The 19,438-nt window shown below is 37.9% G+C and overlaps 1 protein-coding gene across 2 annotated transcripts in view; it reads left to right on the top strand.

Moving 5' to 3' along the window:
* STXBP5L (syntaxin binding protein 5L) overlaps positions 1–19,438 on the top strand; it is a 183,405-nt gene that overhangs the window by 139,382 nt on the left and 24,585 nt on the right. The window contains exons 19-20 of one of the 2 annotated variants that reach the window (XM_041410827.1): positions 2,321–2,386; positions 9,913–9,963. In XM_041410827.1, the coding sequence (XP_041266761.1) occupies positions 2,321–2,386; positions 9,913–9,963 (117 nt within the window). The remainder of the gene's footprint in view (positions 1–2,320; positions 2,387–9,912; positions 9,964–19,438) is intronic. The other variant, XM_041410828.1, reaches the window with a different exon arrangement.

Here is a 19,438-nt window from a genome sequence, read left to right as displayed (position 1 = left end):
GTTTATCCTTTTCAGTGGATGATGATTGAGCAATTCATTGCCTTACAACATCTTCAGAATTCAGAATTTAGCAAGATTAAAAGAGACTTTGGATAACTGGGAGTGTAATGAGCAGAACTCATTATAATATTTCAAAGCAATAAAGATTTATGGCAGGAGAAAATCTGCAAGTGGAAGTGCTTAAGCAAATCTAAGTGAGATTAAGCCAATGCTCTTGTGCAGGGCACATGGTACCACTTACATTTCACATGGGGATATGTTGCACTTCTTCTTCTAAAGGCATCTGTAGGTGGTCATGGCTAGGGGTGACAGTGGCTTGACAGCAAGTCAAGGTTCATAGAGAAGTTCATGTGTTCAATATTCTTAAATAGCATAACATGAAATGTGTCTTTAATGTTTATGTTGCAAATTGTGCATAAAGAAGTCATGGTCTTCTTACTGTGGTTGCTCATTTAGAAGCAAAGTTTGACCTGGGTTTGATATCGTATCCAACACCAGTGCTAAATATACAGTGTTTAGAACATCTTAGACAAGGTGTTAAAACTTACCTATCTCCAATAATGCATTTACAAAATAAACAGTATAAGTTTTATTTATCCAAGGCCTCTGATGCTATGCAAACAGTCCTTGCAGACAGTTCTGCAGCAAAAAAAATCAATTCTGTCCCAAATCTCTAGGTACATACAGAAATCTTGGGTTCAAGTGGAAGATCTGCTGTACTAGAGAGGTTTTCCAAATTATTACAGTTTCTGAATATTCTCATAACATCAAAAGTGACTGAACTTGCAATTGATTGAAATACAAATGTTTTCTCACGGATTCTTAGTGAAATGAAAGGAAGATTGAGGTACATTTTTCAAAATAAAAAATCTTTGGTTTTCAACAATAGTGTCTAGTTTGGCAGATCTTGTCTCAATTCAGGAGCAAGTGTGTTGCTAATAGTGCCTTAACAGACTAAATCAATACTGGTGGTTTTCCAAAGGGCTCTCACCATTATTCTTGCACTCCTGCATCTTCATTTATGGCAGGAGCTTTTTTTGTTCTGTTGGCTGGGGCTCTGGATCCTCTCCAGTTCAAAAATACAATGTAGTAAAGTTGTCAGTACCTATGTTAGGATTCCACTGGTTTTAATACTAAGGAAGGAGGACTGGTGACTGAGTGGCAGAATTTTCCAAAACAAGAGTGTATATGAATTTTAGTGGTGAGGGTCTCTGACCTGAGGGTCCAGAAGCAATTAAAATTACAACATGTTTTCTTACAGAAGCTATGGTGCCTGTTTAAAGCATACTGAAAGGTTCTTGTAGGATGTTTGATTCTCAGGATGCAGCACAAGCAGAGTGTGTTAAATCCAATATCAGTATGACAGCAATGTACCCCTGACCGTAGGCTCTGACCTGAGTGCTGCGGGTCCACCTGCCTGGCATGTGAATGTCTGGGCAGGGCTGCCTGCCAGTGCCAGGTAGCCAGTGGTATGGAGTGCCAGAGCTCCTATAACAAGGGTGAGCCACAGGGCATTACAGATACCTAGAAAGAGTGCATTTGAATAAGTGTGGCCGTGCCCAGTTAGAAAGACAGAGTGAGCTCAGACTTTCCTTCCCCACCATGCTAAAAGGTGTATTTGAACTTGGAGCATTCAACCTGTGCCAAAGATGGATCTTAGTTTGCTCACAGAAACAAGCTTGAGTTTATGCAGTGCAGACTAGGATTGCTTTCCTTGGTGCTGTCTTCCATGTAGGTGGAGTTCCTGACAAATATATATATATATACCATGTATAAAGTATTTTGTCAGAAAATTCAGTGTCACACTCAGCCAGCTTTCAATGCTTCTGTGTCCTTTAAAATGACCTAGCTTGTGTGAATTCATGAAAATTCTAATATTGCACAGTAGCAGTAATCTTACTTTTTTTCTTCCCCTCTTTTAAGATTTCCTCCCTGCATTATGCAGCAGTTGAAAGCACAGAGTTGATTCCACATCATATTGACAGGGATGAATGAGTTTGAGTCATATCACAGACTTTTAAATTTTAAACTATACTTACTTGTTTTCTTTTGTTAGGTACAGTCACTCTTTTCTATCCCGAGGCACTCGGAAAACAAATCTGAGTTAACAAGAGGTGTGATTTTTTTTTTTTTTTAAACCAAGCCTAAATTGCTGCAGTGACAGCCTGATAACTGCACTTACCTGAAGTAGATTATTTCCCTCTCATTTCACACCATTCCTTTCTCCAAATTGACTTTAAAATGCAGAGTATCATCAACCAAGAAAGTTGAAGCATGCCCTGTTAGATTGTAACTTAACTCTTTAACTCCATTTTTTCAGGCCTGACTGAACTCAGTGACAGTCCAGTTTCCCTGGAGCTTGAGCGTTGCAAGTCTCCCACTTCAGGTAAAGGTGATTGGCTTCTCTTCCTGCAGTCTGTATAAGCCATTCATGTCATGCATCACTGTGTTTCATTAATCCCTAAGAAGTGAAGTCTTTCCAAAGAGAAGAAATTACTGGAGAAGCACTTTTTACATAGAACAGTAAAATCCTGATTCCTTAAGGAGAACTTAAATGTATGTGGTGCATCTTGAGGTGAACAGTGTGAAAACATTCAAGTAACAGTATTCAACAAAGTAATTCAACACAAGTAAAAGGATCATGCAGGTATATTCCTATAACTTCCTGTAAGAAGCTTGTTTCTCTGTTTTCTTAAAAGGCTTTCTAAGTTTTTTTTTACAGTAGGGAGTCCTTCTAATGATATACGTATATATTATGCGTACATGTACATGGAGAAAGTATTTGAAATCAGCAATATGGAGATGGTAAATTTTAGAACCCTAGTGCCTGATTTACCTAATTTGCAATGAAAGCAGAACCTCAGATAAAAATATTTGCTTATGAGTCAGGGCAGGGAAATCTTGGCCACACAAAAATTCATAAATGTTTCCCATTTTATCCATAGTCCTTCAGAAGGTGGAATTCATCCATTCCTAGAGACCTTTTCAGCAAGTGCCTAGTCTACCTTAATTTCTTTAATGTGAGTTCACTGAGTTAAAGAGGGTTGCTAAGAGCTGTTTTCTAGTAGCTGGCTTTTAAATGTTATGGAAAATAAGGAGATGTAGCTGTGATACATTTGTTTCGCTTGTGGTATGCATATCACTCTTCTTTTCCTTGTAGTTTGGTAAGTACTGATAGATATTTTTCCCCCTAAGTTATGGTAAAAATGCCCACAAGTATGCTATTCAAATTCTCTGTTACTGTTTCACATATTTTATGTCATAATAACAGGATACATTAATCTTGAATGAAAGCCACTAATTGGTAATTATAAAAAGCTAAAACTAATAAAAATGTTTCCCTGACATAGTAAGAGCTAAAACAAAACAGCTGCTTCGAAATATGTATTTCCTTGTACTATTTGCAACCCTAAATCTGTAGATATGGAGATATCCAAGGGAAATAGGCTATAATAATATTGGTATAAAACTAGGAGCTCAAACCCTTGAGCAGGGCCTTAAAAACTCATGATATAGGCTTTAAAATAAAACATTTGATAGCTCAGTTATAATTAGATTATTTATTGTGTGGCTCGCTGGGATTCAACTTTTCACTTTTCTCTTCAGAAATGAGCTAAAACCTTTCCTTTTCACTGAAAGCTAAGATATGACTGACTTGGTAACCATATGTGCATATTCTTAGTTTTATAATGATGAGTGTCTCCTATAACACTTTACTTTTTCTGCAGTTCAGTTTTTCATTTTGCTAGTGCTCAAAAATAGCTTTCTTAGATAAATCTGATATAATTTGCTCCAAAATTTATTCTGCTTTTTTCTGTTTTGGAGATATTCAGCAGGGAAAACATATTTATGGGTGTTTCCTATTTTAGCACTTTCATGTTGTTTTCCAAGCTATATTTATATTTTTTAAATGTGAAATCAGGTGCAGTTTTGTAGGAAGTAACTATTATTAGAACTACTTTTTAAAACAAGAAGTTTATTTTACTGTGACTGATATTAATTATTTTTATTTAATTATTGCAAAATTTAATTAATATTCCTTGTGCATACCTGCTGTGAAACGGGGCAGAATCCAATGTAGTCACTTGGAATAAGTGACCTCAAAACCGCGCCCTCCAAAACTTGGGAGAGGAACTAATCTTGTGCTTAACCAGCCCAGCCTCACACCCACACCAGCCTTCTCACTGACTAATGTTTCTTGCTCATAGACCACAGCTACATACTTATGGATCTGTCAGGCAGGATCCTTCCACTTCCAGCCTTGCCTTTATCTGTTTGAAGTCCACGGCACACGAGCTCTGCAATGGAAGTGTGCTGTGTTCCGTAAGAGCCCCACGATCTTTGGGTTTGTAAAACCACTGACCGCGTTCCTCTGCTGAAAACAGAGCAAGACTTGCTCCTTCAGAAATTTAGCAAAACCAGAAAGAACACTTGAACTGCTCTGTGAAGTGGTTCAAGCTGCTGCCCAGTGGAGGAGGGCCTGCTGGGTATGACTGCATGAGGTTGCAAAGACAGACAGAACTGAGTTTGATTTGTAGCAGTTCATTCTGGTTGCCAGAGCACGTCAACATCAGTTCTACACCCAGCAGGGAAGCTCATGCCGGGTGCTGGCCCTGAGTGTGCTCAATACATACACAAAGTGCAAACTGCTGGGGGGCACGAGTCTAGATGGCAAACACTGCACACGTGATGGATGGCACAGTGGGGAGCATCTTCATCCTTAGCTCCATCAGAAGGGCAATGATTTGAGGAACAGCATTGCTGTGCTCACGTGTGTATTTTGAGACTCCCAAGACAACACGTAGGAAGAATCCCCAGGGCACACTAATTGCCAGTGTAGACTTGAGTAGTTCTACATCTGAGAGAGCCATTAGTAGCTTACTCAGATTTCCATTCCAGTCAGGCAATAAGAACAGTGTTGGTAAAGGCTTCTTGGAGAACTTGAAAAATCTCCTGCCTCCTCATCTCTTGATCTGATGTTGAACATTGCTTAGACTGCCTGAACTGTCTCTGTTTCCATGAAAAATTGATTATGCCTGTAACATTCTAGTGCTGGTAATGTTTTAACCTATGACGGAATTTCTGCAGAGACAGCCTAGGTCAACTCAGTAATTTGGCTGCGTTGTTTTTCTTCTCCCTGCCTCCAAGTAGAATTAGGCATTTGTGTGTTCTATCATTGATACGAGTGATGGAACGCTGAGCAAGAGACTCAGGGCTGAAGAGTACTCCTTATTTCACATGCAGGGCTAGTACATAATTCAGTACAAATCCTACTTCTTCATTAAATAATATTTAACTTGGTTCACAAGACTGTCTTCTCAGATGTTCTTCCTGTGCTACTTACTAAAACATGACTTTGCAGATGATATAATTGAAAAATCAGATTCCCCTTCTGAACACCGTTCAGAATAGAACATAAAATTAAACCATTTGATTAAAAGTTTTCTGAAATGCACAGTGCCACACAGAGATTAGCAGCAAGTGAAGAAATAGCAACCTTGCTTTTTAAGAGTGGTGGGCAGAAGAGAGGAATAATCTTCCTTAACCACTGGTATCTTGTTTAATTAAACTAGTATTTAAATACTATAGTGATGCATTTACAAAACTATAAAGGGAAAGAAAAAGTTAGTAAAGCCATTTGAAAGATTCTGCTTATTTTTGAATAGCTGAGTGGCGGCAATTTCCACTGTAAATATATTCTGGATATAGTAATATGTATGGAATAACACCGGTAAAAATTGTGGAACAAAAGAACTTTAAGAACCCCCAAACTCTTACCTATCTAAAGCATGTTTCATGAATGTAGAAATGCAGCAAGGCATGCCATATCGTGATATTTGGTGGCTTAAAACCAAAAGCCTCAGAACATCCTATTCTTACTCCTGAATGCCTTGTTGTTTCAAACTGCATTTTCATTTTTGTTTGTGATTTGGGGGTCAAAAGGGCTCTGTACTACTTTCATTCTGCAGTGGCACGCAAGAGTTCAGTGGCTCTAAAGCACTCATCATGTAAGTGGTGCTGTATCAAATGCTTGAGTTAATTACTGTGTAATGTATTACAGAACAGTACCCATTCCAGTAAATTTTGTCTTTATTTTTATCATGTCATTAGGTAAACTTATTTGGGGGCTCTTAGGAATATAATGTATAATATATAATTATGTATGTCCATTACTGTTTTAAACATTGATATGGAGCTTGATATTGAAGTGTATTAATGGGAATACACTGTGAGCACAGGAAAATGCAACTTTGGATAGGTCATTTGTTGTGTGAGATGCTACTGGATACTTTAGACTTCTTTCAAAGACCAGAAGGAAAGAATTTCTTCAGTCTGTGCATAGGAGAGTGACTTATCAAATGTTTTTTCTAAAATGAAAAAGGATTTGTGTTTTTTCTTAAGAAGCATCTTGATATTGGGGGCTTGCATCCAAAATGCTTTTAAGATTTTTGAAGCTTAGAGAAGGCTGTGCAAAGATTCCCACGACTAATTCCCATGAGCTTTGAGACAGGTCCCTAATGGCAAGACCATAAATTTTTATACATACTATGATTTCCAAGTGCTATCCCTATTCATTTCACTGGCTAAATCTGCTGGGATTAGGCCTTTGCCATGCCAAACTCCCATTTTCCTATGTGAAGTGTTTTTTAAAATAGCTTTCTTTCAAGAAGAATATTATTAAGTTTCTTAACAATCATTCTCTTTCTTAACTTGTGGGTGACTTCAAAGTAGCTGAAGAGATTTGACTCCATTTGAAAATTGTATTCTCCTGGAAAATAAGCTAGAAAGTAAACACTTCAAAACATTTTATGTGTCTGTAAAACATGGAATGTAGTATATTTTGAAACTTAGTTACTGATAACACTGCAAAACCATTTCTGCCTATCCATATTAAATTAAAAAGAATGTTAACTAGTCAGCGGACAATAATTAGTGATTAGCTTCAGCAGTGTGGATACAAGGTGCATTTTATCACTATGTCCCATAAGCAAGGGAGTTTCTGAACAGGTGACTTCGTGCTTAAGTTCTTGAGAAGGGACTTGTGTGTAGGGACTGGCAAGGAGCAGGGAGCAGTGTGATCTGGGTGCCTGGGTTTGGGCCCTTGTGCAGCCCCTGGTGCATGGCTCAGGGGTCAAGGGGGCTTTAGCAGTAACCGGGACTGATGTTTCTGAGTGTTAGCCAGGTTTTCCTTAGTAGAAAAAATCCTGTATGAAGTCCCCTTCGTTTTGAATAATATGAAAATCTGTGACCACAGTGCTGCTGTAACAGCTGAGGGAAACTCAGCATTGAGTGCCAGAGCTGCGAGAGCACATTTGTTTGTTGGTTGTGCCTTGGTGTTTTCCTTGAAAGACTGAGAGGAAGCATATGGCTACAGAGCAGGATGTTGTCAGGTCAGCAGACCTGTGTGCTCAGCTTAGCTGGCTGCTAGACTGTACCTAGGAACTCTTCCTCATCCCACAGTTGAATAATTTAACTCTTAACACTTGAAGCTCTTTTGGGTAGGGGCTGTCTTGCCTTTATGCTGTACCAACACAATTTCTGTTGGCTGCCTCCAGCACGAATATAAACAAATTATGATAGCAGACAACTCTGCTGGCCTCTTGAACCTTATACTCCATTCTCAAATAAAACTGGATTTCAAAAGCTGTCTGTCAGCAAGACAGGCTTGTGTGCATGATCCTTCTTTATAATCAATGTAGAGACAGTAAAACATGGATGATTTAGGTACTAAAACCAGGTTACATAAACTAATCAGAATGTGGATGTTATTAATAGTTAAAAGTTAGTTTAAGAAAATTAATATAGACAGCTTTAATCACAGTAAAGCATGAAAACAGCCAGCTTTTTCCTGTTATTTTTACCCTCAGATATGGGGTTTATTGTCAGTGATCCGTTCTGTGCCGTAGTGCATCAACGTCCAGCTGTGTGATTGCCAGGTGAAGGGTGTGCAATTGTCACGCGGCAGCTCCCAAACCAAGCTTGTGTAGACTCCTTCAGAGGAATCAGAAAGTCCAAACTTTGCATCTGCTGTATGAGCCTGCACAGAAACAGCTGGGAGCTATTGGGTTCAGGCGTGTGTCACCATTTGGGACACAGCTGTGGCACGCAACACAAGACACATAATTCCTGCTGTATGCAAACACCTGTTACCTAGAAATAGAAGAGGTTAGACTACCAATTTTTAAAGCTCAAAGCTGCATGATGACAGCACTAATTTAGCTACTCTAAGTTCTAATCTGTTAGTGAAGTGTCCTACAGTTTTTCTTATGAATTGCTTATCCTTTTTCAGAGGGCTGGTTAGGCCAGATGTTGTCCTTCCTCTAAAAGGAGATTATTTCACAAGTGATGCTCCTTTATAGCAGAGCACTGATTTTCTGGAGCAGTAGCCAACCATTCACAGTCTGAAAGAGTATTTGACAGCTGCTCAGATAAATGGAATGGGTTTTTAAAGGCTGTTCTGAAAATCAAGCTGCCCTTTGTGTGAGTGCCTAAAATGGACATTGGTGCCTAACACTTGGTATCCAAATTAGAGGATTTTTATGTAGTAGTGTTAGGGGTGTGTATTTTTGATGTCAAGCTGATCTGGAGAGACCTCTTCACCATGTCCTGATTTAAAGTTATGGCTACAGATGGGTTACTGGGAGGGCTGTGCTGGTTCTGCTGATAGCAAAATATTGCTCAAGAGCCTCACGGGTTCCCCTACTCATCCCTGAAGAGAAAAAGCAAAACATCTAACATAGGTGCTGGCTGATATTTGATTCTGTCACACTGCAGGCTTTGCAAAAGGATACAACAGAAAATTTTTATTTTAGGGATTTTGTGACTTAAAAGAGTGAGTGTCTGTTCTGGGCATCCTTCTGACCTAAAAGCTTACTACATACAAATTACAAAGAATTTGTTACCTATATTCATATGTTCCAGTCACTGTGGTACTTATCACATGGGACTTTCTTTAGAAGTATAATAATAGTAATATAATAATTAGTTGACAAATATTTGATTGTTCCCTTCTAGTAACAGACAGCATGGGTAAGGGGTAAAAGCCAGAAAACCCTGTGAAAAAAATAATGAATACAAAATGAAGTAACCAAATTGGAAATCAAGTCATCTGAATAATTAATAAAAGATTTCTTAAGGCATTCTTCTGATAAATTTAATGCCATTTTGACTGCTACAAGACATGCTTTATTTCAGTTCTTTGTTGTTCATGTGCTTGTGTGTGAGGAAATGAAAACATTTTTGAACAGAAGCAAAATTACCAGTTTCTTGCATAGTTGGAACACAACAAATAATTAAACCTTCACTAAATTGAGTGCAAATTTTGATGGCTAGATAACACTGCATTATGTCCTGAAGCTGCTGTATTTCGTTTCTGTGCAATCTGTCTTCCTTTCCATAATATTACAACAGTATGTTCTGTCCCCATAACTCCTACAATATGCCCTCTCTTTTTCAAATGCTATCTTGAGGTATGATGTCATCAGAGCTCATAATTTCATTGCACCCTCTTATTAAATTGGTTTGCAGGTGTTTAAATATTTGTGATATGCTGCATAGCCAGCATTTGCAATATTTGCCTTAATCTCATTTGTGGTTTCTTTTTTTATCATTCCTGTCACCACAAGGTAAGATATTGCAGCACACAGCCAAAGCTGTGTAAAACATCATTCACTCCTTGACAGCTGGAATAATTTTTTTTTCCAGTGCTTCTTTGTTCAATTGCATTTATTTTGCTGAATGGTGTAAATGAAAATATTTAAACCATTATTCTGCCTTTATTATGCTGATTAAAAGAAAAATGCTACAAATTTGCAACATGATTTTAACCGGAAGATGGCATGTTGTTTTCCCTCGCTCCTTTTTCTTTCTTACTTATTAACAACTGCCTTTCTCCTTTTTCTGTTGTTTCAGTTAAAGGATCAAGAAAGTTAAGTCTGCCAACAGATCTTAAGACTGATCTTGGTACGGTAGGCGAAAGCCAACAGCTTTAAACTTCCTTACATTCATTGGCAAAACATTTTACCAAGTGATTCATGAGATAACACAATAACCTCAGAGGCTTTGTCTGAAAAGGCTTTCTAAAAACCACCTATTAACCCATACAGTTCTGTTGGCAGCTCTCAGCATTTTGCTTGTTTAATATTCATTTATTTCATGTAGACATATATTGCCAATCATTACACACTGTGTGTGTAATACTTTATTCTGAAAAAACTCCAGAAGTTTTTCCCAGCTGGTTGTTGGTGATCTCTGCCTATAATACCCAATGCATGCGCTGGTCTATTTTCTTTATTTGGTGTACGAGTTGTGCCACAATAGTGGTAAGACAATTGAACATCTGTATTTGATGGTGTCTTTGAATGTCTAAGAACTTGTCAGATCGGAAATCAGTCATTTGTCTCAGTCCTCTCCTTGAGACTTATCTCAGCCAGCTGTTAAATACATAGTTTGCTGTAATCTTTTTTCTCAATTCTACTTTAATATTTCAGTGGAGGAGTATGAGAGCACAAATTTCACCTCTAAAAAGCTAAAATGAAAATTTCTATATCTTGAATAACCTAAAACTGCTGGGAGCAGATCATGCAATACCATATCCACATAAAAGGTATTTTTCCTGGTATTTGGATTGGAATGTGGGGTTCACACAAAAAATTCTTATAAATGTTCTTTAAATATTCTCAGTCTCAAGGAGTTCTTTCTAGTTTTGCTCTCTTGGGAAGTTTCCCTTGTAAGGTGGCTGAAAAAGCCAAGTAGCCATGCCTCATTACTTAGTGTGCTTTTAGAGACAAAAACTGAAGTTGGATCATGTCCTTGGATAAGACAGCTGAATTTCATTTCTGTCACTGGAAATCATGTGCACTTGTTAACCAAGGTAGCACTTGTTCCACAAGGCAAAAGTCGGGGTATAAATATGTCTTTCACCTTATAAATGGCTGAGAAACTTGGAAAACTGTCAGTTGATCCTGGTAAAGATTAAGTAAGTAAATGTTGAAAAATTGCTGGAAAATTTAATCCAAATTGTGCAGGCTTCAGAGTACAAAGTGATTCAGTTGAAATAAGTTTGAGAAAGTAGGAATGGAGGAGGACACCCAAACAAAATTTGGAGTGCAAAATCATAATGTTCCTAATTCTCCAAAAAGGTGAAAGAAATAGGCACCTATAAACCTGTCAAATTAATATTTATCACTAAAATAATGGGCAGCTATTTAGAGGGAAGGTGAATACTTAGAGTATCAAAATAGCCATAGGATAGGACCTAAGACTAAGTCATATTCTGCAGATCAACTTCTTTTTGCTAGTATTATTAAAAATACATTGTCTTGAAGGACACATAGCATTAAATAACTTTAATTCCTGAAGCATAAGACAAGCAAAAGATAAACCTAATGGAAAAAAGACTGTATTTAGAGGATTTTGAAAAAGTAAGAAGTATACCATTGTGATTAGAATTGGTGAGAGCTTTATTGTGTAATATAGAATGTTGTATATCAGAGAAAAAGCCACCTTATCATCAGCTTTCCTGTAATCATGTTGGGAGTGGGACATTGTAAACTTTTCCTGGAATATATTGACAAATTGCAGGCAGATTTATATTTTAAGTACCCCAAACACACACCAAAAAAATCCCCAGAAAACCCCAAGGACAGGGGGAGCAGGGTAAAAAGCTCTAGAAGTTAAACAAATTCAACCTGAAAGAGTTGGAAGCATGATGATCCATTTTAAATGTATGACACATGTAAGGAACTTAAAAGATTAATGGAATGCGTAATCCTGCCTGTAGTTTTGATTTCAGAGTAGTCATGTTTCTACCATTCCTTTATTTACTTGTATTCTTTATTTTTTAATAGTACAGAACAAGCTAAGTATAACTAAAATAAGCCTAAGAAGGTCTAGTTCAACGTCCTGCGGAAAATAGTGGAATGCCACTGGTTCCAAAAGGTTCATAAGCACTGAAAGGAGTGATCAAATTGTTACTAAAGCATCCTGTTTTTTGTTGTTAGTGCTGCAGCAATCAGGTATCCTGTGCTCAGGTTACCCAGAAGCTAAGGATGAAGGATGTGGAAGAAGCATTCAGTGCATGAGCTGGCAGATACTCATGGATAATCAACAGCAGAGAGAGGTTTACAAAAGGAAAACAAAATGGACTGAAAACCCCCTAAACTTTCAGCTCTCATTCATGACTGTCTTAGAAGGAAGAAATATTCCTGTTAATTATTCTAGCCATTAAAACTGTGCTGAATTATAGATTGCTTAGTTTACAACAGGCTGGGAAGAGCCTCTCTTTCTCAGTGTAAGGAGCTACATTTAAATGAGAGTTCCTGGAAAAGGTGATGACCGCGTTTCAGTTACTTCTGCTCCAAAACATCCTGGCCACACTGTCAGAGCTCTTGGAGATTATTTATCCACTGTTTGGCTGTTTCCTGAGATTGTCCCCATAGTCTGAATATTCAGGAGCTAACAGTAGCTTTTGACCCACACTTCCTGTAAAGATATTCAGGTCACCGCTTTGAGATGATAAAATATTGTCCATGCATCCCTTTGGCTCTGGCTCGCAGCTTTTTAGAGAGCGCTGATACATCTCCCACTCTCAGCAGCGGCTGCAGCTAATTGGGACATACATTAGTATTTTGCAGCTTACAGTTCTGCTCCCTTCTTATGATCTGCCTCGTGGAATGTCCTTGCTTTCACTTTGCTTTGAATTGTAAATAGTAGAGGTTAAGTAGAAGTTAAATCTATTTCAGGTGGAGGTGTTGCCTGTACTGGAAATTGTCTGGGGAGTAGTTTACTATCATTTAAGGGAATAATGTGTGATCTGATGACTCAGGGTGTTCTTGTTAAACTTCAGCAGGATTTTGATGACCTAAAGGTACTTTGGGACTCCACTTTGACCTTTATGTGAGTGATGAAGTTGATCTCAGCTTCTTTTTATTTTGATGGGGTGATTATCATCTCTCCTTGCTGAAGCACTTGTCACCTGTGGATGTTGTATCTCCACATGGAAATGAGTGATGTGGCACATGAAGGGGTACACTGAAACTTCTTGATAGTTTTAGCTACTGCAGGTCACAGCAACCCAATGTTTATGTGAGTTGAGCAGAAGGAAGACGTGGCAATGCTGCTGCATAGACTGTACAGCTTCTCTATTATCCTTCAGAGGCAGCTCTGAATTATAGTATCTTTATTTTTAAACCTATTAATGTTTCCCAAGGTCTTCTGAACAGACCATCTTCATTTCCTTGCTGTGTTTCACAGAGGTGAATTATGGGGATAATCCTAATTTTATTGAATCAAGTGGAGAGTCTGAGACATATCCAGACACATAGAACTGCTTCGGTACAAAAGCTTTCTAATGCTGCTTCACCAGCCACTTCAAGCATTACCTTGTATTTTTCTTTTAGAAAATATTTCTGTTTATTTCACTAAGAGCTTTTAAAGGCTCCAGCTGATCACAGGGAGCCAGACAGAAGCCATAGCTAAAGATGGGGGAGAGTCAGTAACTGCTGACTTAGCTAAAATTACTATGAACAGATGGTTTGACTGTAAGGAATTATGCCATCACCTAGACTTTATTAGTGAAAGAATAAAAGGAAATGCAAATATAACTAGACTTTTTTTTTCTTTTTGCTAAGCTGTGATCTTCAAAATTGTAATATATTTTCCTGTGCTGTCTGCAAATACTTATAAGCAGTGAATGAGTTCTTTGCAAAGTCAAGTTAATGTCTGCCATTTTATACTGCAGTGAAAATCTAGAAGAATTACCAAGTAAGCTCATTTTTTTCCAGGGGTTTGAGAAACATATTCCAATGTAGAAGCCCAAAGACTTTAATTCTGAAAGTTGGGTTCATAAAAGATAATTGCAAGGATCAGATTAAGGACCTGGGGTTGTGGGTTTGTACTTCATTTTGTCCATTTTGGATGAGATTTGTGGAATCTGTCTGATTCATGTATATGGTAATAGAGTTATAATATGAAAATATCCACCATTTGATGCCTTTGCATTTCATTGACAGGGAAGCATCAGTTCCTGGATGCTCCCAAGCCTATAAAACAGTACCTGAATAAATGAAACCTCATTTCCATTTTAAGAATGAGCAGCAGGGTTATAGCAATTCTTGCTTTAATTTTTCAAAGTATTTGCAGCAGACATTAGGCACTCACACCATTTTGAAGCTTTTAATCTGTTTTTGCTTACTACTGCATTGGACACAGGTAGATTTTAGATGGAGCATTGAGTATTGATTTATCTGGACCCATAGTTCTGTTTACAAGGCTAAAGAACATTTCAGAAATTTTGAAACTATATGAGTTTCTTTCCTCCTTGGTATGACTTTGTAGAAAAGACTACCCAGACATCCAGCTGTATCAAGGATTTTCTTTAAATGCTTGGCAATATACATCGGCAATTATTTGTATTTTTGCATGATAAGGATTTTAGGGACTGTCCAGTGTATGTCTCCTTCCAGAAGAGTCGAGGAACTGTCCCCTTCTCAGTCTGAAAGTACCATCTGAACTGAGGAATAATCTCAACTCTGCTTCTAGGTAGAATCACAGCATAATCAAGTTTGGAGGGGCTAGGTTGTCTAGACCCTCATCCTGATAAAAGCAGGTCAAGCTACACCAGGTAGGTCAGGACAGTGTCCAGTCAAGTCTCACAGCACTTCATCTGCAGTGTGGCAAATGCCAGATACAGGAGAAGGATTTCAGCCCTCAGACAGCTGCTTATGCTCTTGCTGAGTCTGTGGAGAATGAGCTTTGCCTTTTCTGCTTCAAGTTTGATAGTTATGAAGGTGCAAAACATCATGAAGCGGACTAAAGTCTTTCACTTTTACAGAAATGGTTTTAAAACTTTAGTCTTTCAGCTATTTCACATCTTGAGGCTTGGATTTTGATATTTTGTATTGAGGACCCTACTAGACAAAAGTCTCTTAATCTTCTGAAGGTCAGGTGTATGACCACACCAGTTTCTTCCTTCCTTAAGTAGGAGAATATAGTCAAATATTTTTAAAAGAGAACCTGTATATCTCATGGATATATTAGCACTCTACCAGTCCAACTGACCAGAATTTTAAAAAAGCAACACAGTAATTCAGTTACTATAGCAGAATACACATGTACTCTGTGATTATATTTCACAGCAGAAAGGGGCTGTGTTCTAACTTCTAATGTTTCCAGATGAGAAAAAAAAATACAACAAGCTGATCCACTTGGGAAATTTACAAGCAAGTAGTTAAAAGGAAAGGTAAGTGCCTTAAACTATACAAAAATACCCTAACTAAAATGATTATAAGTAATACAGTTAAATTTCATCACGAAAGAAAGGCAGTGAAATTTGGTAGCTGGAAAAACAAAACAAGCAGTAAAGATCATCACACACTTAGGAGTTGGTAATAACAAAATTATATGCAACTGCTTAGGCTCCAGAGTAACAGGTACTCACTGTTCCCAAGTTCTTTGGTTTTATATAAAGAAGAGTTCCCTTCTGAGGACTTCAAAGGTAAGTTATTTTCCACTCCTTTCAAGTACTGCAAACACATGCAGGGTATTCTTCCATTCTGGGGTCTCTGTTCACCTCTCAGGTTGTAACATTTTTCATTTTTAAAACCAGAGAATGAATGTCAGTTTTTTCCATGGTGACAATGCAGGTGCAATGCCACGCTAAGGGGTGCTCAGGACAACTTGTTGATATCCAGATGGTCTTGTGGTCCATCACTCTGCTTGCATGTTCCAGTGTTGTCTTTTGTGCAGCCCAGGATTTATCATGTTTCATGCTTATCTCTCAGAATTCGATCAAGTTTTCTGTCTTATGTTTTCCTGTTTATTGCACAAAGCACAGCAGCCATTTATGTTGGATTATTCCGTGGGGGAACACTGAGAGCTGTGTACTTTTTGAGACAGTCCAGTAGTGTGGTGTGATCACTAGAAATTCAGCAGATGAATCTGAGGAGCAGACTTAGATCCAAGTAGTCCAAAATTTTCGCACTATTCTGTGGGAGCAAAGGTAGATTTTTTTTAGGTTTGCACTGCAAAGTTTTGATTTTTCAGATATGATAATGTAGAGGTGATGTTATGACATACAATAATGTATTCTCAATGTTTTTCATTTGGAGAGTGTTTGGTTTTTATTTTCATTTTATTTTTTTCATAATTTCAGGCAAAAAATAGTAGTTTTAAAAGAGAATCTGTCAGTGATCTGACAATGTACCTAATGTTTTCAGCCACTTCACAATAATTTGGTTCTCTGACAAATACATCTGTTCATCCTGCTTTCAAAAAGCATAGTGCATTTAGAACCAAGTGTATGATAGGATTTTGTTACCATAGGCAGAATGCCATTACATTACACAGGCAGTAGGCAGAATGTTACAATGACAGCATATTATAGTGTTAAAGTGGACCTAGATATTCTACCAGCATGTCATTAGGGCAACTCTTCCTTCTTCTGCACACTGATGAAGACATGATGTTAAAAATGTGCATTTTTGTTGGCAGTGTCTCTGCATTAACCTCTTCTGCCAGGGCTTTCACCTTCTCTCCTGCCTGGCTGACAGAACTGCACCAAGGAAAATTTGTGTTTCTGACTTTTTAAGGAAATTTCTTTTTAATAAATTCCTTTAAATTCTTATATGTTATGATATCAGTCTGTGTTCTCACTGATGAATATTCACATAATCACATTGATTATTTACAGACAAACCTGAGACAGCTCTTGGGGCCATTTGTACAGTTTTAAGATTGCATTTTTTTCTTAATTCAAATGTGCATCTCTTTGCTGTGTAAAAATAAAGGTTAGTCACCATAATAATCATTATTCAAAATCTGATTTATTGGTAAATGATTAGTACACAAAATAATAGTACACAAATAATAGTACACAAAAAATCCTCCAGTGGAAACAGATGGATTTTTCTTCACTTTAACAGTAAAGATTGTACTCTTCAACAGCTGTTGAGAAGATTCTCTGAGACTTATTTTTCAGTTTCTTTCTGCTCCATATTAAAGCATTTATCTGGTTCTCCTCTGGTTCTCATCTTCTCTTTTACTGATTACTTCCTTACAACTTCAAATAATATTATAATTCTTGCAATTATGGATATTTATATTTTTTTGTCTCTGCATCTCTCAAATCATTAGTAAAAAGGTTTTCAAATAGTTTTTCTGTTTGAATTTATCCCTTTTAGTTAGAACTGAAAGAATTGGTTGTTCATATTCTTTCCTGATTTTTTGTGTCAAGTGTAAAAAATTCATAGGCTCTAACTGCAAATGAGTGCTTCTTGCTTACTGACATTTTTATTACATTTGGCTTTAACAAGTGTTCATCTTTTTACTGGTAAATTGTTGGTCCCTTTTGCTTTTTTGCAGAGGTCACCAAGTTGTTCAAAAGTTCTGTTTGTAATCAGGCAGGTTGTGTAGGATATACATGTTACTGTGTGTAAACTAAAATCTGCATGTGTGTATAGAATATTCTCCCTCTGCAACATGCCTCAAAAAAATCTGGCTTCATGTGAGGCTGCCCTGCAGGTTTGCTGCTGTCCTGTTGCACATCACATCTCTCAGCAGTTTCATCAGGTTCACAGAAACTGATGTTGCTTCTTCAGTTCCTCTCGATCTCATCATCCCACTGATATTTTGTGTGGCACTCTTGCCTTACATCCAGCTCAGTTCTCTTTCTTTTTTAAAACAGTTTTTGGGGTGCACAGGGCACTGAATGGTGCTAGTGTCTGGTAGCAGGGACAGATAAAGCATTTTTAATTCATATGGGTAAGCAATTCTAATTCCATGGGCCCAGACAAAGGCATACAACCATGAACTGCACTGTAGAAGCAGCACATGGAGAATATTACAGAATTTTATGTCATGAACTGTTATATATTTTAATACATCATATATACATACCATGATTTACTGCTTTATTAAACCATTACAGTTAATTAGTATAAATGGACTAAAGGGGTAATTCCCTATGATTACTTCCAATAGCTTGCATGAGCTCTAAATTTTTAAATTACTGCTCAGAATAGCTATAAACTGATCCCTGGCCATTTAGTTCACTATCCACAGGGAGTAGACAACGCTATTCTCCTGGCATAGTGGGATGGCTCTTACACAGTTTGGAGACTGCTTTCAAGGATAAGCTCCACTAAACCCTGATGCCCAAACATATTGCAGTAGTGTGAGACTGGCTGAAGGGATCCAGGAGCACTGGAGAGGATAATTCTAATTCCCTTCACCTCGTGGGTAGCAACACCCATGGATGTAGGAGGTGTAGTACCATCCAAGGGGTAGGAGGTGGTGGCAAATGCAGTGGTAAAAAAGGGATCTTTTGTGCAGTGTTTTCTTCAGCAACGACTCTTTGCCTCCTCCAGCAGAAGAGAGAGTGAGGAGCTGCTGCACTGTTGTGTCAATAGCACAGAGCAATCTGTGCCTTGCTGCTTAAGTCCAACATTAATGTCCCTACGTCAACTAATGCTCCATATCAATTCATATTTCTGAGCCAAGAAAAGCCCCAGTGACCATGTGACAAAAGCAGTAATCCAGCAAGGACAAAAGTGAAAATGTTGCTTTTCCTTACAAATCAAACAAAGCTGGGGAAAAGCTGTGTTTTTACAAGCCTCTTGTACGTGTTCTTTGGGGTGGCTGGGAGACATCTGTCATGGCAAAGGAGAATCAGGTGACTCAGGCCTCAGAGGGGTAGTAAATCATTGCAGTCATTCTGAAAGGCTGAGAGCTTGAACATTCTCATTCTCCCTTAGAAAGTACACTGTAGAAAGTAGTACATTTTTTTTTTCTTGTCACTTGTCTTGGACACTTCATCTTTCTTCAGACACTGGAGTAAGGAACCCTTTCTTAAACAGTACATAACCTTTCTTCAGAATTGTTTTGTATCACAGGCCTTAAAGCATTAAAAAATGTGAGAAGTTAATTTTTAAATACACACATAGAATTTTCTTATGGATTTGAGTGGTCTTTATCTGCTGGATTCTTTTCAGTTCCTCCACGAAAAAAATTGCAGTCATGTTTCCTATAATTATCGTGCTCGTTGTACAATGCCCTGTGTTTTTACTAAGGCTTGAAGACCTGCATTTCTCCTTGTATGCATTTTTAAAAGTTGTATCTAATCAGAGGAACAGAACAGTGTTAAAATACAGGCAAGTTTGTAGCTGATCACTAAAATCCCTCTTCTGCTTATCTTTATAGCACCCACTAATATTTCACCAACTTGGAAGGGATATGCCTGCAGCTTCTAGGATGAGGCCTGATTTTTGTTTTTCTTCCCAGGAACTGGCTTTGCTTATTCCAAAAAAAAAGCATTGTCAGAACAGCTGAAGGGAATTATGTGCCCAGATCCTAATGATGATTTCATGTGGGTCTTTGAAGGTAACTGAGGCAAGCCAGCATACTTAGAGAAACATAGCAGCATTTCTCTTATGCTAAGACA

The sequence above is a fragment of the Onychostruthus taczanowskii genome, unplaced genomic scaffold (assembly GCF_017590055.1).
Source record: "Onychostruthus taczanowskii isolate IOZ18803 unplaced genomic scaffold, ASM1759005v1 scaffold34, whole genome shotgun sequence".
NCBI classification, from domain to species: domain Eukaryota; kingdom Metazoa; phylum Chordata; class Aves; order Passeriformes; family Passeridae; genus Onychostruthus; species Onychostruthus taczanowskii.
Note: the sequence above shows the minus strand (reverse complement) of the source record. Positions and strands in the feature narration are given on the sequence as shown.